Source organism: Solea solea, chromosome 1 (assembly GCF_958295425.1).
Source record: "Solea solea chromosome 1, fSolSol10.1, whole genome shotgun sequence".
NCBI classification, from domain to species: domain Eukaryota; kingdom Metazoa; phylum Chordata; class Actinopteri; order Pleuronectiformes; family Soleidae; genus Solea; species Solea solea.
The window spans coordinates 11,287,883-11,312,426 of NC_081134.1; the positions used below are offsets into that span (position 1 = coordinate 11,287,883).

General features: G+C 42.6%; 1 protein-coding gene across 1 annotated transcript; it reads left to right on the forward strand.

Moving 5' to 3' along the window:
- Nucleotides 1–589: 589 nt before the first annotated feature.
- Nucleotides 590–18,364, forward strand: pax3a (paired box 3a). Its single transcript, XM_058645454.1, has 9 exons — nt 590–955; nt 1,522–1,757; nt 2,169–2,298; nt 2,497–2,634; nt 11,074–11,273; nt 11,856–12,021; nt 12,243–12,463; nt 15,434–15,697; nt 17,126–18,364. Exons 1-9 carry the CDS (start codon nt 871–873, stop codon nt 17,141–17,143), a joined length of 1,458 nt encoding a protein of 485 aa, XP_058501437.1. The 5' UTR covers nt 590–870; the 3' UTR covers nt 17,144–18,364.
- The last annotated feature ends 6,180 nt before the right edge of the window (nt 18,365–24,544 follow it).

Here is a 24,544-nt window from a genome sequence, read left to right on the forward strand (position 1 = left end):
AAAAGCACTTTGGTGTTTCACAACTGCAACTTTATTTGATTCCCCCAACATCAGGTGTGTGTGTGTGTGTGTGTGTGTGTGTGTGTGTGTGTGTGTGTTTAAGACTTTTCTGGCATAAACACTGACCAGTCAGGACCAGTAGTCCTCATGCAGCTCAAGTTAGGTTAAGATTAAGGTAAATGTTAAAGTTAATGATAGCTGTCCAAATTAATGGTGATCAGTGCAGTGTCCTAAAAAGATGTGTGTGTGTGTATCAAAACAAAAATAAATCAACCTGCACTTTTCTGTTTCATATCATCAACAAACAAGCTCATAAACAGGCCTCACACATATCAGCACTAAGAAGGAAACAGTAAAGAATTAAATCCTCATCCCCTCCAGGTATTCATATAATTGTTATTATTAAAAAAGTTGCTCACGTTGTAAAAAAAAAAAAAAGCTTGTGACACGACAGGCTGACCTCTTGAGGTCAATCCAAACAGAGGGGGAGCTCCTGTCGTCCAATCACGAAGCTCCTCCAGGCTCTCAACGTCCGGATCGTTGACCAATCAGAGGGGACAGCGTCCACAGATAAAATATTTGACTGGCATCCATCCTCTCAAACCATCCTCTCCCATCCTCGCAGGACTTTCAGTGACCTGCTTTTTTTCCCTCTCCCCTATTTCATCTCTCACCTGCGCTCACATCCATCCAGCTCTGCACTGGATCACAGCCAGCTGCTCCTCCACACGGACTCCGCTTTTCCTGGCGTCGGAGCAACCTGTTGGCTGCATCGCAAGTCGGTAAAGAAGGCGAAATATACGGCGACTAACGAGAGCTATTTAGTCGGATTAAGAGGCACGGAGCAGCACAGACTCGAATTCAAGGGTCATGACAGCGCTCGCTGGTGGTTTACCGAGAATGATGAGACCGAGTCCTCACCAGAACTACCCGCGGGGTGGATACTCTCTGGAAGGTAAGAAGAGACCGTCAGCACCAGTTGCTGCGAGCGCACACTTTCAGGAAATGAAGTAAATAAAACTTTCAGAAAAGTTTTCTCAGGCGAAAAATTACTATCAATCCCGCTTTTACATGCAATTCTAACAAAGACCAGGAAGTGTAAAGTTAGTATTTTGACAGATTACCTCCATTTTTAAACATCCCTCTTATTTTTTAAGAAAATTTAAATGAGTAAAAAAGTCAAATATGGGCTTATTTGTGTGCTTTGTTTTTATTTTTTATTTTTTATTTTTAATGCATGTTAGTTTGTACTTTGCAAGAATGACTAAGTGCATCATTTCTATTGCAATGACAAAAGCAAAGACAAGTTTAGCTTTTTATTAATTTAAATGTTTTTGTAAATGACACATCAACATAAAAAAAAAATCACATCAACATATGCCACATAAAAGAAAATCAATTTTTTCACTGCTTTTCCAAGTGCGTCATCGGTCCAATGTTTTAAACAGATTTGTAATATTAATAAACACTCATGTATAATGCTCTCTACTCAACTAAATGAACCCCGTGCGCTGTGTGCAGTCTCCACTCCGTTAGGACAGGGTCGGGTCAACCAGCTCGGTGGCGTCTTCATAAACGGCAGACCTCTACCCAACCACATCCGACACAAAATCGTGGAGATGGCCCATCACGGAATCAGACCGTGCGTCATCTCGCGTCAGCTGCGAGTGTCCCACGGCTGCGTGTCCAAAATCCTCTGCCGGTACCAGGAGACAGGCTCCATCAGGCCGGGGGCCATCGGAGGGAGCAAGCCAAAGGTGAGATGAAAACAGAAGCAAAAGTAAAACAAGCAAAAATATTCAAATACGAAGAAAACAGTAGTTATTTTTATTTTTATTTTTTAAATAATAATACAATTATTTATCTTCTGATGTTCTGTTTATCTGGCAACACTCATCCTCCTTAAAATGGAGCCTTAATTTAATGTATTCTGTTTATAAATTGGCTATGAAGTAATTATTAAATTGTACCTTATAAAATGCAAGATGTAAAATTAATAAAAGTTCATGGCGTGTTACTTTATGGCCTTTTGTACGTATTTAACAGCAAATTACAAGTGTTTTTCTGGATGGATTGTGGATTCTTTTGTTAGAAAAAAAAAACACCCAAACAAACTCATAAAGTCAAAAGTTATTAAGTTAAACTCATTTCCTCCCTTGTCATTATAGCAAACCGCTACTCCAGAGGTGGACAAGAAAATCGAAGAGTACAAGACAGAAAACCCGGGCATGTTCAGCTGGGAAATCAGGGACAAACTGCTGAAAGATGGCATCTGCGACAGAAACAACATTCCCTCAGGTTAGAGACGGTTTTGGAAATAGAGTGGTCAATGGAAGGATCTAAAAAAATCATGTTTAAATAAATAATAAAACAAAAATATTAGAACAAATAAAAATGGCAAAAAATATCTCTAATTTGTGGGCATAACGTTTTATTTGAATGCGTGTAATGTGACTGATTTATGAAAATATAAAAACCTTTTTTTTTCCCCTTTAGTGAGCGCCATCAGTCGCATCATGCGCTCCAAGTTCGGCGGAGTTGGTGACGAGGAGGATGATGAAGTGGTGAAGAGGGAGATGGAGGAAAACGAACCACGGACAAAACACAGCATCGACGGCATCCTGGGAGACAGATGTAAGTCCATCATTTATCATTTTACTGTGTGCCTTTGCTGTCCCCCCGAAAATCTGCAGACATTGTTCAAACTGTTTGAGGTTGTTATATTGTTTTATTCCCGAGATGGTTTGGGGTTTTATAAGCAAAAGGCTGCAGGTGTGAAGACTTGTGTGTCAAACATTGGTAGTTGTGGCAATAATTATTACAATTGTGATCATTTTCGTTACTGAAAACGCGCCATGCAGCGGTACAACATGTAATCTGTCGAGGAGTTTTGGTTAAACTGGACATAATTGAGGTTTTAGAGATTTAACAAGTCGATAATCAAACATTTGTCTAACTTTCAAGCTTGATAAACTTTTTTTTGCGCTCTTTACACTCAATCAGACACTTGGGGATGAACTTCAGCTGGACAAAGCGGGGAGAGTCCATTGAAAACTCGCACCTCAGTTTGACGCGCACAAAAGCCAAGCTCCAGTGAGCGGCTGAGTGGTGTTTATAATAAAAAGACGCCAAGACCTTTCAAAATAGGAAAAGAAAGGGAGAGAGAAGTGCACTGACAAAAGGCTGAGAAAAGACATTATGAACCCGCAATGAGCGATGAATTATTCAGGGACACCAATAGGCCAAAAGCGACCTGGTTTATATAAAGCTCAAAAAGTGCCAATCAGCTTTCCACACTGTTTACAGTTTATATTCAGACAGAAAAAAATCGGGGGGAACTGCTCCGACTGCAGGCAAACACCTGTTGAGTTACGATCTGTGGGGAGCGAAGAAGAGTGTTTGCCGCAAAGGGAAAGGTTGCTGTTGGAGACACAAAGCACTCCATAGTTAATTATTAATTAAAAATCATTCTAGAAATGCGTATTTCCTTTTTCTTTTGGCACCACCGCGTAATGGCGCGCAGCTTTTTATTCAGTGTTTTGACTTTGTTTGGATTTGAGTCTGTCCATTTTTTTATAGCGTTGCTAACGTTAAACATGTAAATATTAAGTTAACACATTTCCAAAAATGTTTGGGGATTTTTGTCTGAAATGTGTTCCATTCACATCAGGCCTCGTGTAACAAATCGAACGGTGCCAGAGCTTTTGCGCACGGAGCATTTTAGACACAGTCTCTGCGCAGTGAGCATGACGCGTTCAGCCAGTGGGCGCAGGGAAACCCTTCTCTCCACTAGATTAAATCCAAACCTTTTATTTCTCTTCACTTTCATCTCAGGCAAAGTCCGCCCCTTTCCTTTCCGCCTAGGGCGCACACATTCATGCAGTCTGTGGGCACTTCCCTCTCCCTCTCCTCACCCACTCCCAATATACTCCCAAACATCTTCTCTGCAGCCTACACAGAAATAAGTAAAGGACAATGGAAATTAGAAGTAATCGGATTAATCAATACACAAAATGAATACATTTGGATAAATAATTTGCTAATTAAAAATGTTTTAGATGATATCTTACCTGTATGTGTAGAGATTAATGTATTTTGTGAATTTCTTTAATTTAATTTTATACCTGTTGCTAAAATCAATATTTTAAAAAATAAAATAAAAAAAATAGGTTATTTATTTTTATTTATTTATTTATTTATTTGCAACAAAAACAAATAACAAGCTGCTTTACATAAAATAGGTGACCCCCTGCATATAAAAGGCTCTGGGACACTTTCCCTCAATGATATACAGAACATCACTATTTCATTCTTGTGTCTCTTTGTGGAAGTTGTTGTTGTTTTTCCTCTTTTATAGCACCTCATTAGAATGTGAAAAGCCTGGTTTGGGGACTGAGAGAGTGTCTTCTGGCCAAATATTGATTAAGTAGGTGTTTGCAGAGGCTATTGTTGTGTCAGAGAGAGGCCTGTTGCTCTCTGCCCCTTTCTCCCCTACTACTATTGTTGGCTTTCCTTAAGTGCTAAGATCAAAGCTGACTCATTTAGATTTATTTGTCTGGGAAAGAGACTGCTAAGGTTTGTGGGATAAAGTAAACTGGGCAGCCTCAGGTCTGCATAGCATTAGTAAGTAGCTGGAATATTGTGGGAAAAGGGATGTTTGCTGCTGGGATGGATCTGATTCTAAGTTGTTACATCTACTTGTATGGACTGAGTTAAGAGACCCCAAACAACACACATGCTTGAGCAACGCTTGAAAGAATTGTTTATGTCATTTATCACATTTTCCTCATAAAAGTCATTTCTTTTAACCAGACATCGGTATAACCCAGTGGTGCCAATATCTATAGTTCTCACCGGGACTGAATTAATAAACAACATCTAAATCTATTTATTGCTGTTAGCACTTTAGCCTCATTTAACTAATTAAAGTGGCCAAAGTCATAAAAGAGGAGTAGCCACTCTCACAGGATCAATTTATGGCAGTGGGGTGATGAAGGGGAGAAAGAAGCAGAAGAGGAAAAAGAAAGCTCAGAAATACAAACAGTCAAAGGGATAACTTTTCTTTAAAGGGAGTCCCGCGGTGCCAAATTGAATGAGCCCAGTTCTTTCAAATCTGCCATGGTGAACGCAGTCAACATGTAATAATTGGTTTCATTGAGGTGCATTCCAACAATCTGCTGCCATTCTCCTGCCCCTATTGTCCGGAGGCAGGCGAATAGCCAGAGGGACAGGAGGAATCAAGTGCTGACAAAACATGAAAGATTTAGCTGCTTTTGTCGAAGGAGCTGAGTAGGACTTTGTTTGTGTAAATAAACTGGGTTAGTGGCTCCCCGCGACTTTGGCACGGATTTAGTAGTATGGAGTATTTAGCGTTTGGAAGGACGGCAGACAGAGAGAGAGACATCATATTTGCATGTACACTCTTGTGAGGCGGTGAAAAATAAAGTGTGCATTTGATAGGATGAACTGACGGACATTGGTTGCGGATTTCCATGCGCAGCTGCCACATCTGAGCCATTTAATCCAATTTAAAGGTTTCATAACTTCTACCCTCATGAGACACACGTGAATATATAGGTATATATATATAAATGGATACCTCTCTGTCTCTCTCTCTCTCTCTCTCACACACACACACACACACAGGGAGCAAAAGCAAACTAGCAGCATGGCAGTGTAACCACAGCTGTAAACTCAGAGATACATATACACTGTTTTTCTAGTCAGGGATCCCTGCTTTTCCACGGTGAATAACTTAAAGATTTACTCCACTATTCAGAGGAGACAGAACCAAAGGAATGTTTGCTTCAGCTACATCTCCATTTCCCTCGCAGGTCTGGATAATGGGAATATTTACTGTATATTTGATATTTGGGCCTTACTCTGTTTTCTGTGTGTAAATAATGTTTATCGATAGATAGATAGATAGATAGATAGATAGATAGATAGATAGATAGATAGATAGATAGATTTTGTGTTGGCACGATTCCCAAGACTCACTGTTTAAAAAAAAAAAAAAAAAAAAAGATAAAGAAGAAAAAAAAACCCACACTAGCTGATCTGCAACTGAATACAGACTCTATGCTTCATTAAAGCCTCTTTCTCTGTTGGCACCCACATTGTGATCCTCCAATATTAATTCAAAGGACAATTAATGAATGCAGGCCAACTTTGAAGTAATGGGCTGGGGTCCTGCCCTGAGCCGGCCCCTTTGGCGCTGATGTACTCTCCACATTCTCCCCACTAACCCCAAAGACACTATGAAGTGACTGAAAGAGAAGCAGTGAGCAATGGAAGGTCAAGGAGAGGAGCCCCGGCAGAAAAAGAGCTCTCTATTTCCTTGGAAGTATTAGCCAAGCAAAACTCTGTGATGGGGAGGATAAAGGGGTGTGAGGAGAAAAGGGTCGGGGGCAAGAGGACTCTGCAAAGAGAAGCACAATGGGATAGTTAATTGAGTAAAGCCAGACAGCGTTGTCAATCACTTAACTTTGTTTAGCCTCAGTTTTTGTGGAGTTGTTTCATCCAGCACATTGCACATTATGGACATGCCAGTGCAACTCTTTTGCTGTTTTGATTAATGTCTTTTTCCCCCTCTGGTAAAAAAAAAAAAAAAAAAAAATCTGCCAAAAAAGAGAGTAGAAATTCAGTGTATAAGGATGTTTTTATTTTTTTTTAACATATGTTTTTCAGAGATTTACATTTGTCTAAACATTGGCATTCTTACACTAATAGTAGTTATGCAAAGCTCACAACACTAAAAACACTATTTCACATTTTTGGAGTTTTTGTAGGGTAAGAAAACTGCATGGAATGTGACGATGGTTTCTCTCTCTGCTGAGTGTCTGTGAAGTTTTGTTCCAGGGTCAGTGGTGATGCCTTTTTTTCACTGCAGCGTTGTGCAGTAGCTGTGAAAAGGTCAGGGGCTAACCCAGGGTCACTTCACTGTTAAAACTATCAGGCCCCAGGAAAAGGAGGTTATAATAATGTTTGAAAAAAAAACAACGGGTACTGACACGCCTTTTAACTATGGGATGTGAACTTCCATTTTACAGTGTTTTTGACTTCACTATTCTGAAGGAGGCGAGTGGTTTGGTTGCTAACAGGACTTGGTGGATCTCTGCTGGTTAGTCTTCATTTGAGTGGAACGTGTGGCAGCCCAGCCTGTTGCTGCAGCCCTGCGTGGGCTCTGTGCACTCGCTTTGTCCCTGCCCTAAGGGTGGAAATGCCACCGTGAAACTGTCACCTAACTGCACCACAGTGGAACTAAATAATAACTGCCCCACACTGGGTACACATAATAGCCGCGCAGGGCCATTTGTGGCTTTTTGTCACTTCACCAATATTAGACAGAGATACATCTTTCAGCGTCATATCGCCGGCTCGTTCTTTGTCAGTTAAGTACCAGCCTCCTGTGCTCATTCATGCCATTTTCTTCTGTCCATCACATCATCATCTCACTCTTTCGCTCGCTCTATCTGCCCCCCCCCCCCCCCCCCCCCCATCCTTTCCTAGGCAGCTGCAGGTTCCTGGGGGCTTTTTAGCAAGTCAAGTGAGCAGCCCACTCACTCCCATTTTTCCCCTCAACTGTTAACCCCAGCTGAGCCCATAAGCTGTCAGTTAACTATTCTTTTCCTCTGGTGCATCTGCTCGCTCTGGCTCTATGTGGCATGCCACTATATTATTCAGTGGCCCACTCGCTCTATGCTCTGTGGCCTGAAAGGGCCAGATCTACTTCCCTGGGCAAATAACTAGTTCATTTGTCTCTTCTGCCCTTTGTTTTGTGTTGCAAACACATGTCACCAGCTCAATTACCTTCTCTATTAACAGCCTCTGGAGGAAGGGCCCGCCAGCCCCTACCAAGACAAGACTATAAACTGCCCCATATGCTCCGCTTCTCTTTCTCCATCTCACCGTGGCGTCCTGATCCCTTCTGTTTTTTATTTTTAATCATCAGCCAATTTCCTGTCTGCTTCCCTTACGTTGAAATCAACTTTGATTGTACAGTATTTCGATTTTAATGTAACACTGTCCCTTTTTCCACCGCTTTCTTTTTTCTTTTATTTTCTGAACAATTTACGTGTGAATGTATATGCACATGCATGTGTGTGCATGTGCATGTCTCTTCATATTAACATTTTAGGAATGGGTGGGAGGGGGATGAATGCTTATCAAGACAAGTCTTAGCCAGTGTGGTAAATAAGAGCAGTCGACCTCTCCCAGTTTAGGATCCTCACTTGATTTTTTGTTGTTGCTGCTGAGGGTGAAGCTAATGGAACTGGACGTTCCTCAGGTTCACATCTGTGACCCTCTGGAGTTTATCTTCCCTGCTTGTCGGTTTCCTCCCTCTTGATCAATGAATTGTTCTGTTCGCCTTGAGTGTCTGCTCCTTCCTGAATGTCTTTGTCGTTTGTGTAAGGGCATATAAACACACGGGAACACACTTGAAAGAATGTATTCGTGTCTCTAACTAGTTAGAAGAACCTGATTTTTAAGTAGACTATTTCAAAGAAATTCCATACCATCTATTTTACTAGCTTGTAGTTAGTTTACTAGCCTATATCTTGCTTAAACTTCCGTTGTATGGATAATTCCAAAGCAGCGGCAATTTTCACTTGAAGGATAATAATCTATCTCTCTGGTAAGATTCATGTCAGAGCTGCAGCCAAACTGTGAGTGGCTATGCAGGAGCTTCAGCTCCCTAGTGCTTTAGCTGCAGCGTAAAATTTGATTTGGGTGTTTAAGTAAGGAGGTCAAGGCCTCCCTTTGTTTAGTATCCTCTTCTGTCGTTTGTTGTGGGGAATGTGTGGGAACAAGTCTGCTTTTGCATCAGCATGCATTAGAACCTGATCCACATGCACACAAGCCTCATTTCAGAAATGTCAAAGACGTGGATGCAGCGAGTGATGAGCAAAGAAAGACAGGGAGAAGAAAAGTGAATGGATGAGCTGGAAGCGACAGGTCCCACTTTTGAGAGTGACCAGCGCCCCATTCTACTGGGCTTGGCACTCCACACCCCTTCCCCATCATCTTCTTCAGGTGCCTTCAGCCTCCCATCTCCTCTTCATGTCAACTCTACCCATCCCCCCAACTTGGTGCCCCTCAGGCCATGGAGGGAGGGGATGAAGGGGTGCTCCCCTGCTGTGCCCCTCCACAGCCCCCAGTAGCCCTTCTCCGGACCCCTTTGTGCCCCCGTTTTCCCTCCCACCCTTCATTCCCCCACTCATCTCCTGGCCCTCAGCCCCCATCTTACCCACAAGTCCCCCCCCTCTCCCCTGCTGGGCAGGTGACAGGCCCGTGAATGCGGGCCCGGGCGTCACTGATGGCTCCTACAGATGGAGCGTGGTAATTCGTCCAATAGAGTCCTGGCCCTGCCACAGGCTTTTCCCTGCTAAGATACAAAGGCTTGGCCATATCATTTCTAAAAGGAAGAAAAACAAAGAGAGAGAGAGGGAGAGAGAGCGAGAGAGGGAGAGAGAAAGTGAGAGAGAGGGAGAGTGCAAAAGAGAAAATGCAAGCCAGAAGATGACAAAAGCAACACTGTCATTTGCCATTAAGGCGAAGTCTGTGACAGAGTGTTTTCTCTGTAGTTACTAATAATAAACAGGGCAATAGAGTGGAAGACAGACAGAGAGAGAGAGAGAGAGAGAGAGAGCGCGAAAAGACAGAAATAAAGGGGGCAAAGAAGTAGAGATCCACCCCCACCCTGCAGTTAACATGAGTTACAGTGCCAGTAGGGAGCTTTCTCCTCTGAGGAGTTTTATGAGCTCTCCTTCCCTCCATCAGGAATCTTTTTATTTCTGTGCCATCATTGTCTTTGTCTGTTTCTTCCTGTCTCTGCTCCTTCATACCACGACCACACCATTTACCAGGCTGTTTCTCCCAATTTTGTTTTGTTCTGTGCACAATGTGTGAGAAGTAAAGTAAATCCAAATATATATTTCATTATTAAGTGCAGTACAAACAATACAAATCAAACAACAATAACATACACCAAGATAAATAATGACAAACATAGGAGAAAAACGTTCTAATCTAAATCCTGCTCGACCCATAATAAAAGTGAGAAAAGAGTGCATATCACCTGTTTAGTTTAGTTTTTAGCTGTGCTCTTACTTACTACGTCTGTAATAAAGAGGTCTTCTCAGCATCATCCAAATCTGTGTGTAATGCCTGGTCAAACACACACTGGCAACCAACACAAACATTTCCTGCTTGGCTCCAGAGGCAAGGGGAGATCCCCTGTACCCCCCTCCATGACTGACTTGGCACTTTTTAATTAAATCTTTAAATCTGCAGGGGAGAAGTAGAATGAGCAGTCTGTGGAGACAGACTTTCCACTCCCTCAGTATATAGGTGTTTGCTGTGTCGTCTCTGCAACTCTCTCTCTCTCTCTCTGCCTTGTATCCATCTGTGTTGGACACATTGTCATAGGGTACTTTTATTGAGTGAAAGCCGGCAGCCCAGACGCAGCAGATGCTTGTTTGTGACCGAGTATACCGAGATGGGGGGATTGCAGACATGCAATGGTGGACAAAAGCAGGCTGTCACGCTAGTTTTTGGACCCTAATCATTATTTAATAGATGGGTCACCTCCATCCTGAAATGCAGCAATGGTCCTCTGTTTCTAGTCTCACGCCTTCATTGACTTCCTTCTTCTGCTGAATTAGATCTCAATAGCTGTCTCTCAGTCACTCTCTTCTACCCTCAACTGAACAAACAGATTAAGAAGCACCTGCAAAAAGGCTGCCTACTCTTCTCTATGGGACTCTACTGGCATAGTGCACAGCATGACTAAGACTGAGAGAGACTCAGTGTCCCAGGGAAATTGATGCCCTGAAGGGACTTGGTCCTCTTTAATCCATGTTCAAGCAGCTTCTGGCTTTTGTTCCCCTCGGGAACTACTGAAGAGTTTAGGGAAACAGGAGGACACAGTCTAAAGTGGCTCTGTACTGTGTGCTGATCTCAGCATAATCTATTATCTCGGGTCAGGCTGTGGAGGCACTTTTTACATCACGGTTTCATGCTTTTCTGAATGTTAATGTAACACTCTGTCTTTTCTTTCCGCAATTTCAGCCAGTCACTCAGATGAGGGCTCCGATGTGGACTCAGAGCCAGGACTACCCCTGAAGAGGAAGCAGCGCCGTAGCCGGACAACCTTCACTGCAGAGCAGCTGGAAGAGCTGGAGCGGGCCTTTGAACGAACGCACTATCCTGACATCTACACGCGGGAGGAGCTGGCTCAGCGGGCCAAATTGACAGAGGCTCGAGTTCAGGTTAGGAACACACACACACGCACACACACAGTCTGCAACCTCAACCCCCAGCAGAGCAATGTGTCGATCTGTCACAGATTTGTGTCATGTGGGCGTTAAATTGCCCGGGGACGTTACCATACATTTCTTACAACCATTAGACATGTCCTTCACCCGTCCCCATGCCCTGCACTTACAGACAGAGAGGCATACACTGCACCCACTGTGTATGACCCGCCGCTTCTTATTTTTGTCAGACTATACAAAAAAGGGCTGTGCAGAGATCTTAAGATAGATGTCTCATTTAGATAATGTGCTAATATGGGCTTTAACAGCTGTAACTGCCCTCTGGCATTATTTGAACCGAGTGACTCGTGGTTTCTCACAAAGATGTAATGTCTGTGGTTTAACTGTGTGCTCCAGATGTTAAGATCACTATCAGTTTGCCTCCCCAGAATAGGACAGTGAGGCCTCACCCACACCCACACACACACACACATATCCATAAACATATATGTGGACCAAGCACAATAACAAATACAGGCAGCCATGTTGTTCTTCTACTTTTAGCACTGGCATTAAACAAATGAACTTTCTTAACAGGTGTGGTTTAGCAACAGGAGAGCCCGGTGGAGGAAGCAAGCGGGAGCCAATCAGCTGATGGCTTTTAACCACCTCATCCCCAGTGGTTTCCCCCCATCAGCGATGTCAGGCCTGCAGCCCTACCAGCTGTCCGACAGCCCCTACCCTCCTACTTCTATAGCTCAAGGTTTGTTCAACAGAAGTAATACAAATGTGTTTATTTGAGTAAAAGAAACCATGTGCTTCTTGTGTTGTTTTGATTTTATTGCCCTGAGACGAACAAGGAAGATGGGCCTGTTGTTCAAGAGTGCTTGACAACAGAATCGGATGTTGTCCGACAACAACGTTAAGAATTAGCATTTTTTTTGTTTCTGTCTTATTCAATGTCAAATATTTGAATCTCTGCAGCATCCGAGCAACCCAGCACAGTCCACCGACCCCAGCCGCTGCCACCCACCTCCATGCACCAGAGCGGGCTCAGCTCGTCGGCGGGATCTCAGGACGCAAGCTCGGCGTATTGCCTGTCTTCTGGGCGTCACGGTTTCTCAGGATACTCGGACAGTTTTGTGGCCCCGACAGGACACGGCAACACTGTAAACCCCGCCATCGGCAACAGCCTCTCACCACAGGTACGTCTATGCATATTGTATAATTCCACGCTATCTACATACAGTACAGACTTATACATATGCACATGCACACACAAGTGCCTTGGAAAATGCCAGGAAACAGGAGGTGTTTCGTTACTGATGCTGTTTACCATATGGGGCCCGAACACACAAACAAACTCCTCTGTGTGACCGAGGAGGTGACATTGCGGTGACATTGATGAAATCTTGTTAGGCTGAAAACACGGTCGCTTTTCATTTTTGTTTATTCTGATGGGCCATTTGATGAATTCGAAATGTGGCAAACGTCAGTCTCCGACGTCGCAGGGGGGACCAAACCAGAGGATGGATGTGTGGATGTTGAATGATGACACAAATCAAAACTGAAAAGACAATTATGGTCGATTACACAGTCATCAGTGTCCATCAGTGGCTCCCTACCAGCCCAGAAGATGAACTAACAGGCGTATAACAAGCTTTTAACCGCCACAAAGGGTGACCAGCCCACATGCAATGCATGCTGGGTACTAATTCCCATGAGAGAGAATCTCAGACTCCTGTTAGGCACAGATAAAAACCTGCCTCAGGCAGGTTTGTTAGTATGTGTATGCCTGAGGATGTATATATGTTGGAATAAAGAGGAGAGCTTTGTTGTGGCTCACAGTGAGTGAGGAAGGTTGTCGCTAAAGGTATAATTGACTACTTTTGATATCGGTGCTGTGGTTACTGACTGGAATCATTCCATTTCATTTACTCTTTTAACATTATTGTTTGGGATTTATTTTTATTTTCGTTGGACAAATACATTCAGGGAGCTGCAGGAGAGCGAGGAGAACTTTAGCCAACTAGGCTTCGTCATTATTTACACTCCAGTCACTTTCTCTGGAGCAGCATAACAAACCTGCTTTTGGCTGCCGTCCTGTAACAGAGTGCACTGCGCTGGTTCACATACCCACGGGGTCACTGAGTGACTTAAACTCCAATAAAGAGGCCAGAGGTGCTGTGGCCTCATGGATGGTTTCAGCATTAACTTTAATGGGCAGCTCCGTACAGAACGGACATCTCATCTTGCATAGGGTCGGCGTGCCTGGAATGTTTTCTCCGTCTGGAATTGCAATCACAGAACGTTCCAGTGTCTTAATTGATTGGAATGAAGTAGTCTCTGCTCTCATAACAAACTGTGTAATTTATGTAAATGACTCACTTTGTTGGCTAATTTGTTTTAATTCACATATTCATTGCCGCTGTTTGAATGTATATTGCAATACAGTTTTCTCAAGGATAGAATTAATTTCCTCATATTCAGTTAATTAAGGGGGAAAGAAATGAGAACTGATTAAATGCTGTGATGTCGATCGCTAAAACACGAAGACCTTTTCTTTCTTTTCTGCTCCTCGAAAACTTTACATGCTCAGTTTTGTCAAACGGCGACGTGGGTTTGTATATGTTGTATGATTTTGCATGTCCCCAGAATGATCGAGTTATCTGAACTCCAAATTTGTCAACCAAGCTGCTGTACCTAATCTACTCATCTATATCCATTCAAGGTTTCAGATATCTTCACAGTAGAGCACCAGTGGGTTTTTATATGGATAAGATTCCCCTTTAGATAGTTGATATTGTCGTCTGAGCAGTTAGCTTTGTTTTTTAACCAGCAGTCAGACCTGTGGTTTCCCCGCGGTGCCGAGTGACTCAGGCGTCTCACTGCTGATCTGGTGCATACCAAAGCAATCCTTTCTCACCGAGGAAGCGAGCGGCCGGGATTTGCACCCCCCTGAGACCTAATCCCCGGAACAACCTCAAAACAGACACACTGCTGCTGTTTTGGTTGTAGACCGAAAGTGCACGAGTATAGATATAAACATTTGATCTTGATAGAATTTATGGGCTTAACAGCAATGCATTGAACAGTTTCATGTCCTTTACTTTCACTCTCTTGTGTGGATGTATTGATCTGCTCTAGGAAATAATAAAAAGATAATATATATTACTGTTTTAGAATCGGGACTGTGTTCAGGAGGCAGCGTGCACATTCTCTGCAGTAAGAGAAATAATGATTTAGTGGTCAGATGTGTGCGGTCAGATCACTGTGACACACAGAGTGTAAATAACATAATTTAAAGACACCTGTGCTGCCAGTTAGCATTGTTTATTCATTGCTCGTTTAGTTTTTTCAGTTTAATTTCCGGCTGTTATTTTTGGTCCACCGAGTTTTGGTATTTTGGTATTTAGTGTTTTCTCACATTGACTGTCACTCTCTCCATCTTCAGGTTTTAGACATTTTCATGACTTTGCTTGTCACGCAAAACCTATGTGCAGCTGTTCACAGTGTGTCACTGATACTCTTACAACCTTAACATCAGAGCAGAGCAAAAAAATGCTTACTACACACCCAGACACACTGCCAAACACACACACACACAAATGCGCGCTCACACCCACACACATCCATACATGGGAGAAGTGTGACGCACACTTTGACCCCGCGCCCTCTTCACCTGGGCCTCGCAAGGATACAGTGATTTTGGGGCTACAACAGAAATGAAAAGAAACCGAGATTTGGAAAAGTGTATTGGTCTGAGGAGATCAATGCTTCAGTCAACACACACACACACACACACACACACAGTCACACAAATGTTTTTATTTTCTTCAAAAGCAATCTCACAAAAGTCAGACTTCATTCATTTTCTGACACAATGACTAACAAGAACCACTGGTAGGCTGAAGGTTTGATCTTCTTAGCTTATGTCAGCTCCCCACTCAGTCAGGCAGAGAGAAGAGAAACCACATGTGAGGGAAGCCAGTGATAAAGTATTGATTACAATGAACAAGAATACTTAAGTTCACCTCAATGTGGTGGAAAAGCTTTACTTGCTTTATGTTTTGACTTCATTTTAATTCATGGCGAAATCAGGAACCTTTTGGACTTTCTTTTTTCTTTGCTACGGCTCCATTCTAATCATCTTTTTCTCCTCCATCCCCCCCCAGGTCATGGGCCTGTTGAACCCAGGTGGAGTGCCACATCAATCCCAGAGTGACTTCACCCTCTCTCCACTGACCGGAGGCCTGGAGCCTAACGGAGGCATGGCTGCCAGCTGTCATGGTTCCCAACGCCTGGAGACTCTACCAGGCCTGACCAGTATGCCCACCCTTCCCAGCACCCAGTCTTACTGCCCACCTTCCTACACCTCCCCCACCTACGCTATGGACCACCATCCATCCTATCAGTATGGGCAGTACAGTCAGAGCAAGGTAAGCTTGGAAAACCATGTTTGTTTGTTTTTTTGTGTTTAAGGATTTTAATTGTCTAGACTTGGAATTCTAGAATTGACATGTAATTGATTGGCAGCTATGTCCTTCTATAACCTCTGCTCTTGTTGGACACTTGGATTTTCAGACGTACAACCCATGTTAATTGCACAGACCCACTCTGATGAGCGAGCGTCTCAAATCACACGGTGCTATGATGAAATTACATATAAGTTAAAGTGTGCTAGTGGCCAGGTTACCTCAGTTTACATTACCATCACTGGACTATCCACATAGCCCACTGCAGAGGCAGATCCAGGTCGTTTCCCAACACACGCGTTTCCATTCCCTGTCCTTTCATGACCCCGTGTGATGAGCCTGCCCATCAAGTCCTTAGTGTACCTCACCTAGCCATGTAATGACCCCGTGTAATAAAGATAGCTGCCTAAATGAAAGGAGCCACTAACCAAAGCATGTTTGACAGGAGGGAGGGGGCATGTTGGTCAGAGCCGTGTGTTGTTGGGTCTGATGTGAGGTACACCGCCACATGCTGACTGGCCCATCAGTGGCAACATCTTGATGTCATTAATTTAGCTGGTCCTGGGAGAGATCCATGTAGATCTTTTGTGGGTTTGGCGAAATGTGTGCATGTGTGTATGTGTATATGTGAGTGTAGACATGTAGGTGTATGTATAAAGGGAGGGTAAGGGGCTTTTTTAACAGGGGGGGATTATGGCCCTTGGCAGACCAGGATTAGAACCATGTGTCCCACTGGAGGTCACATTTAGTGATGTTATTAATCAGTGGAGCAGAGCTGAATAGAGATTCTCAGTACATTTACATGACGTTAGAAAAAAAACAACAACAAATCATCGCTTGAGTCCAAGTAAAACTGGACTTTCAAAATACACGTAAACATGTTTCTCCGACTGCAATTGTACTAAATCAAATTTAGTTGGACTAGTACGCCCAGATAATGTGACTGTGGGGTCCAATTACTACTGCATGCATGCACTGCAGTGCAACAATTGCCACCCCAGAAATAATAAAAGAAGCCGGTACACAGAAGATGGAGACAACGGTGAGAAAAACATGTGAAAAGCCAGACCAGTTCATACAAGGAGACTGAGTTTATGCTGTGCCACTTTAAAGAATTTCATATTTTAAAGTTTATTGATGGTCTATAGGCTCAGGCTTGTTTTGCCAACCACATAAAGTTCAAAGAATGTCCATGCATGTCCATTCCTCAAGCTCCTCACTGTTGTTTTTATTTGTTTTTGTTTTTTTCAGTTTAATAATTTAACCTAGAGAGACATTTTTTATCCTCACTTGCTCTCACTGCCTCTCTCCGTCTACAGCACAGTTGGAACTAAACAAAAAGGAAAAATAAATCTCTTTAACCCTCTGTCTGTCTTTCCTTGTCCTCCTCAGGTGCCTTTCATTATATGAAGCCCCCAACATGGCCTGAGCAGGAGGCTTCTCCGGGCCAGTCTGACATTCATCTCCAGAGAACACCCCCACTCACTGCCTTTGCCAAACAGTCCCAGCCCTGAGGACAGCGAGAGAGAGAGAGAGAGAGAGAGACAGAGAGAGAGAGGTTGGGTGGGTAAAGTCTCAGTGTTCTCCTTCAGCAAGGAAGGAAATCAATTGAGATGGACGTTAAGTGACGGCGATGGAGGGGGTGGACTGGAATAATTATGACCAAAGGCGCAACATCTCCTGTTACCTGGCACTCGCTTTGCTTATGCGTCACGTCATGCTCCAAGTAGCAAGCAAGGTTCATTGTCCGTGCTGAAAGAGGAAAAGAAGAGGGGTGGGGAGAGGGAAGTAAATACATTCAAGATTCTGCGTTTGGTTATTGTAATAAGTGGCAGAGATGCAAGTTGAGGCGGACTTTGTAAGCGCCCCCTGGCTTCTGAGGGCCAAACCTGATATGGAGTGTATGGGTGGATTCTTATGGCTGATGTTATCAAAAGGCTGGATGGTGAAAATGTGCTGCGCTCAGCCACAATGTTCTTCTGAGGATTTCTTCACCACAATGTCTTAGAGTAATGATATTAACTGTACGTCAATGTGATTCCTGTAAATGTCATTGGATTTAAAAAAAAGAAAAAAGGGCGACCACAGCGGGAAGATGAAGGCCTGGATTGAGGCGGCGTGGAGTCATACAGTGAAATTACTGCAACCCAAAGAAAGTGCAATACATTCATACCTCATATAAATGAACACAGAACAAATGTCCCAGATCATATCCGTAACAACATGCTCGCTCTTTTTTTATGTCGTCAATTCTGGGTTGCATGCTCAATCAGGGGAAATCATCAAGTGCTGAATAATAGCAAATGCATCGTCGTGTTGTCATCGAGCCAAAAAAAAAAATCTCTGCCAGTGAATACATTATTCAGTTTGACAGTATTTTTTTTTTGCGTGTGTTAAATTAGTTTTTTTTATCAGGAACTTGTAAACATTAGTTCCATTTCTTATTTATTTAGTGTTCCAGTGTTATGTATAAGTGCATCGGTAAGTCTTACACAATGTTCATTACTCGTGTTTTTTTTTTTTCTTCTGTATAATTTTCATTTACAACTGCATCAAAATCAGTTTGTTGTAATACGTTTTGTGTACAGTACAGCACTATTTACTATTTATAATAAAGTATATAAAAATGAAGACATTTGTGGCCGTGAGGAGGTGTCATTTATGGGATAACAGGGCTGCAGCTACCAAAGCCTGACGTCGTCATTTTACGCTCCACAGGTAGAAAACTGCACATTGCTGTGTACCAGTATAGTAGCTCCGTGTAGCAGTGTATATATCTTGTGTTTGGGAATATTCCGGCACTGCACACAGGAAGTGGTTTGTTTTATGTCAAGACAGAAACAGGCAGAGTAAAGTGAATTGGCCGCAGGTTGGAGTATGACCGAAAAGACAAAGACATGCCCATGAATGTCCGAAGCATTCAGAATTCTATTGCTCAAAAATGAACAAACAAAGCCCATTTTAAGATGGACACAGTATGCAATTCACATGCACGGTCCCTGTTCACAAAGAGCACAGTCAGAATAACAACTTCTAACCACAATCAGCACATGTTACGTACTGCAGCTTTAAATTTGGCACATTTGAATGTGAAAAACAGAATTTTGAAAATGAATCTCCTAGAATGTGTTCTTGGAAACATTTAAAGTATAGTTCAACAGGAAACAGTCAAAGAAAAAAATACACTAATTAACAATTAAATATGAGGCATAAATATTCTTCTTTCTTTCTTTCTTTCTTTCTTTCTTTCTTTCTTAGTGGGAGTACCTATACTTCCTGTGAGCTGTACACCTCGTGCTCACTCCTGAAACACTAAATCATAAATTTATCCCCCTTTGGTAAACACTGCTTTTGGACAAATTCCTGCTCCCTGGGGGCTCCTTCACACCCCATAATGACTAAAGCAGAGCTGCTGTAAATTATATAACCACAGCAGCTTAGAGACACACTGGGACATCGGTCACTGACATGATCATACAGGGTTCAAAGGGTTTTTGGCTCTCACTGCCAAGTAGAAACAAAAACACTGTTCACCCAGTTGGGCAGACTCCTCCAAAGGTTACATATATCAACGCTGCATGTTTTTCCCCATCACTCCTCCTGGAGGTTTAGGGATCAGGTATGCAGCTGTCCATGTCATTCTGTCAAGCATGAGCAAGAAAACAATTCATTTCAATTTGTTTTCAATATTTTCTGTGCACATAAGTGGGTGTTAGTGCATTTGTTTGCACGTCATTATGCTCAGTTTTTGTGTCCAACATGATAATATCAATAATATCAAAGCAAGATCACATTTCACTATTTTCTCTATTTTTTAAGAACTGCTCAACTTGTAAGGCACAATCAGTGAAAAGCCAAAGAGCGGAGTGTCAGTCAAGCAGCAACACACTGGAGACAACTTAACCTCTGACCCCACCACTCTTTGAAATGAGTAGACTACTTGACCGGAGCTGACAATAATCCAAGCGTCTCTGCATCTTTCAGGCCGTTGAATTGAAAGTGAAGGAAGAAGCACAAAGAGGACAGGAAGGGGGGGTAGTTTCACATCGGAAAAAGAGCTAAAAAGGGGAGGTTTAGAGAATACTTTGAGCCAGAATGTCTTGGGATATCAAAATTACAAACAATTTTATACAAATTCTTTTCATTTAGTTGTGCTTTTATGATTTGTTTAGCCGCGTGCCTCAGGGCTTAAAAGCAATGCACTTTATCGTGGAATTACAACCTTATCAAGTCTCTTCAAGAGTGGGTGGATGACTCACAGCGTGCCTTTCCTAAAGTGGTGAGTGCCTGCCTCTCACACTTTCCGTCGCCGATCCTTTCTCAGTTGCCCTGGTCCTATTTTTGCCAAGTACTTCTTAACTTCTTAAATATTTTGACATGAAAAACATGAACAGGACCCTCCTGCTTTCTCTACTTTCCAGATGCCAGCAGATTCTGGAGGACACCGGCATTGATATCAGTCGGCACGAGACCAACACAACTGTTTCCAGCAGCACACTGAGCACTGTGTCCAGCAGCAGTCCAGCGTCTACCACCTCCAGCTCCAGGGAGACTTATGACAACGCTTACTTCTACATCCTGTTTGTGATGGTTTTCTACTCCTTCCTTGCTATGACTCTTTTCAAATGTTTCATAAGCGGCGACGAGGAGAAAAAGGACCCCTACGAGGAGTTCATAACGGCTGGGCAGTCATCTACACAAAAATTCAACACAGGCCACATGGCAGAGAGGTTTTACTTTGAAGAGGAGAGCTGCATGTGAGCCACACGCTTTCTGGAGAGAGGGGAGCACGATGTTTTGACAGTCACTAAGCCAGAAAAACGTCAGTGCAGCCCACTCAGGCAAGACCTGTTACTGATTTTGCAAAACCTGTAGCATGTTCATTTTTCCCCCCAATCCGCCTCAATTCCATCTGACAATCAGAAATCTCACGCGAGCAGGCCGGCCAGAGGAGGCAGCTGCCTCTGATGATCTGAGAGACGGGTGGAAACATGGAGAAGTGTGGGTCAATGGCAGGCCGGAATCTCCTCCTGTGAGGCCCAATCAGGATCAATAACACCGAGGTCTTCGACATGCACACACCACAGGGAACCGGGGAGGGATACCTCAACAGACTGATGGTGGAGACCACAAGCACACTGTGTGTGTGTGTGTGTGTGTGTGTGAGAGAGAGAGAGAGAGAGAGAAAGAAAAAGAGAGATATTGACCTGATACTGGATTTTCCATTCTATTAATTCTGCTAACATACTGAATAAATTAAGATTATGAATGCAGATCACTTTACAACTTTCAAGAAAAAAAATTGCATGTATTTAAATTAGACTTTGATTTATAAATTAATTAACAAATTGTTTGGGAGCAAGAGTTTGGGTCATGACACACAGATGGGTTGCAGGATTTTTCTTTTTCTTTTAATTTAACGTCTTTAACTTAAGTTTAATGTGTTTTAATTACATGTATACAATGATGTAGTGATTCGTTTATCAAACATGTATCTTGATGGTTGATGGTTTACCTAAAGAAACTGCAGCAGACAAAAATATACTTGTGAAATGGGTTGTGATGGATTGTCATCTTTAAAAAGTCCCACATGAAATGTTTTGGAAACACTGGGTCATAGTGTAATTTTAGCCGATACAATAATTTGACATGATGTTGCATCACTCTGAACAGTAGCCAAGAGGATATGGCTATACAAAACGTGAAAAAAAAAAAAAACACACACACAATGCTTCTGAATAAAACACAGATATTCCTCTCTCAAATTGGCTCTAATTAGAGCCAAAGTTCCATGCAATAGCGACATTCCTTTGCCATTACATTGTAACTGATCTTCGGAGACGTTTGGCGCACCAGGCAACGGGGACGCTTCAACCTCCCGGTGACCCCATATGATCTAAGTTTACAAAGCTGTGGCGAAACGTGAACCCGGGACTCACTCTGTAGAATTAACTTCAATTGCGCAGTGGGATCGTGGAGAGATGGAGTTTAAACAGAGAACACACGCTTCTGATTTGCACCTCCACTCCGCTGAAGTTAGGTTTGCGCAGAAGGAGAGACTCTCGGATCCCAGCGCACAGGCAGCAGAGGAGGTACAGTGTAGATTGTCATTCACACGCATACGCAAGGAAGACATTTAAAAGGTATATGATAGTGAAAAACAAACCTTAACATTTCTTTGCGCCAAAAAGGTTTTTGCGCAATTCAATCTGCAGAGGTCAGAGGTGGGTCTGGACTGACAGTGCTGGTCTAATTTGAACTATCCGCTCCTGGAGGTTATACCGGTCCCTCAGGCCATGTGGACCTGTTTCCTCTTCTTCTCTCTTAATTAAATTTTTGTCTCATCCTCCTCCTTTGAAGTGCCGGGGTCACCACGTGGAGATCCTTCCTAACAACACTCCATTCATGTTTTGGATCTCCAAACATGTCCTAAATCACTCACAAAAAAAAGTGAAAGCTTATTCTCAACGCACGTTTTAATTTCACTTATCAATAAGAGAGGATAAATTATCAAGCACACCAAAAAAAAATGGGATGATAAAATAAATAAATATATGGAATAAATAACATTTAGTGTCAGACTTGATTTTAACTCCTGACAAGCATGGAACCATGTAAGTCTTTTCAGAGTGAAATATAACATGGGCAATTCACATTGTACATGTTACATTTCATTTTCATATTTATTTCTCCGGTGTTTGTTTGTGATGCTGAATCTGAGAGGAAAGAGCCACAGGCCTGGATCCCACTGTAATGTCTGTAAAATGAGAGTTCCAGAAGGATTTTCCATGTGGTATTATTTTCCTAGTGCTAGAGACATTTTTCATAACCCATGTCTATTGATTCATCTTCTGCAAGTGAGATCAAGAATTCTTATAAAAAAAAAAACCCCAACACAACAACAGTCTGTTCTCGCTGTACAGCTGGAAGCAGCTTTAGATGATGCTTTCGTTGGCAGAGTTTCTTGTTGGATCTGATGCGTCTGATCTTCTGGGTGCAGCACCTGCAGCGCTGCAAGAGTGAAAGAGATGTATCAACACACCACACCATGGATTCATTCATAGTGATGCAATAACAATAACTTTGAAGAGGATACATGCATTTTACCTGACAGACATGTGGAACTTGTTTGTAGTTGTATGTTTCTCTATTGTCCATCTTTGTGATGGCCCCTGACTTTATGTGATTTCTTTTTCATCCCTTGTGTTTTGTGCTGCAGCTTCCTTACAACATATTACATTATGTTATCTTGTCATATGTGACTTCATTTTTATTATTTCATTTGTTTAGGGGCTCCATGTGTATCTGACTTGGATATGGAGACTGCCTGTAAAAAGAGTTTGTAGTCCTGGCCCTGACATCCTGACCTTAAGAAGTAGCTTCTTTTTTCATCATGCATTAGAGCATGTGTGCAACAGAACAACTTACATGTATGTAAGTGTGGACATGTCATTGCACTAGGAAAACGTGTCCCTCCCCGACTGTCTGTGCTGATCATGGATATAGAATAAGGCCATTATTCAAAAATTGTGTGAGTGTGCTGCCATCTGCTGGTCAATATTTGGATACAATCTTGCATTGAAGTCCAGAACAAGTACAGGAAACTTGTCAGAGGTGTTGTTGAGCACTCAGAGCCACGTGGTACTAACATTATCACATATAATGATTGATAATGATCAAGAATAGAAACAACTTTAGTGTGTTAATTCTACACATTTTTGTTGGTAATGTTACCTCTGGGGCCACACAGTTAGTCTGGCTGGAACAGGGGCCTTTCTGCATGTTCACATGTTCTCCTTGTGTATGTGTGGGTTTTCTCTGGTTTCCTCCCACAGTCCAAAAACATGCAAAATGGGGATTAGGTAAATTGGACACTCTAAATTGACCGTAGGTGTGAGAGTGAGAGTGAGAGTGGATGGTTGTTTGTCTCTAAATATGTGTCCCTGTGACGGACTGGTGACCTGTCCAGGGTGTACCCCACCTATCACCCTCTGTCAGTTGACAGCGCCCCCTGACCCTCATGTGGAGTATAAAGCGGTAGAACTTACTTTAAGTCGCTTTGGGGTAAAAGCTTCTGCTAAATGACATGTAATGTAATGTAAGGTAGAAGAAAACAAACCACTTCCTGTGTGCAGGGCTGGAATGTGTCTATAGGCGCAAGGGAGAGCTATAACACCACTATACTAAATTGTGTGGAGATGATAGACTAAATCAGCTTTGCATGACCTAATGTGACAATAGTTTGAATGTACCTGATGTTTAATTATATTTATCTAGTGCAGCTTTAAAAATGTGGAACACATTTTCAGCAGCAGGAACAGATGCATGAGTGAGTATTTGTTTGTACTGCTCAAAATAATTGAGGGTAATTCTGTGTAATTTTACATGAACGTTCCATTATTTTTTGTTGCCAAAGAATGATACAATTTATATTAGTAAACAATTTCTGCTGAAGTGAAACAGCGCCCTCATAACAAAATATGGACGTAAATGGTATTGCACGCAGCAGGGGCGTCCGATTAAGGAACAAACGTAAGGAGGAAAAAAAAAAACGCGAGAACTTTTCTAAAATAACATAAACCGAGTCGAATACGGAACAATGGGAACATTAACCGCACGCGCGGTGTGAAGCTGTCGTTTGAAGCTGTAGTTAGATGCACTTTGGCCTGTAATTAACAGTTGAGCTGCGGAGGGAAACGTCATTGTGTGTGTTTGTTTGTTTGTTTGTTTCATATAAAGTTGTCCGACCTAGCATGAGAGGATGTAATATATAGACTAATCGACTATTACAGCAACGAGTGCAGTGGAACA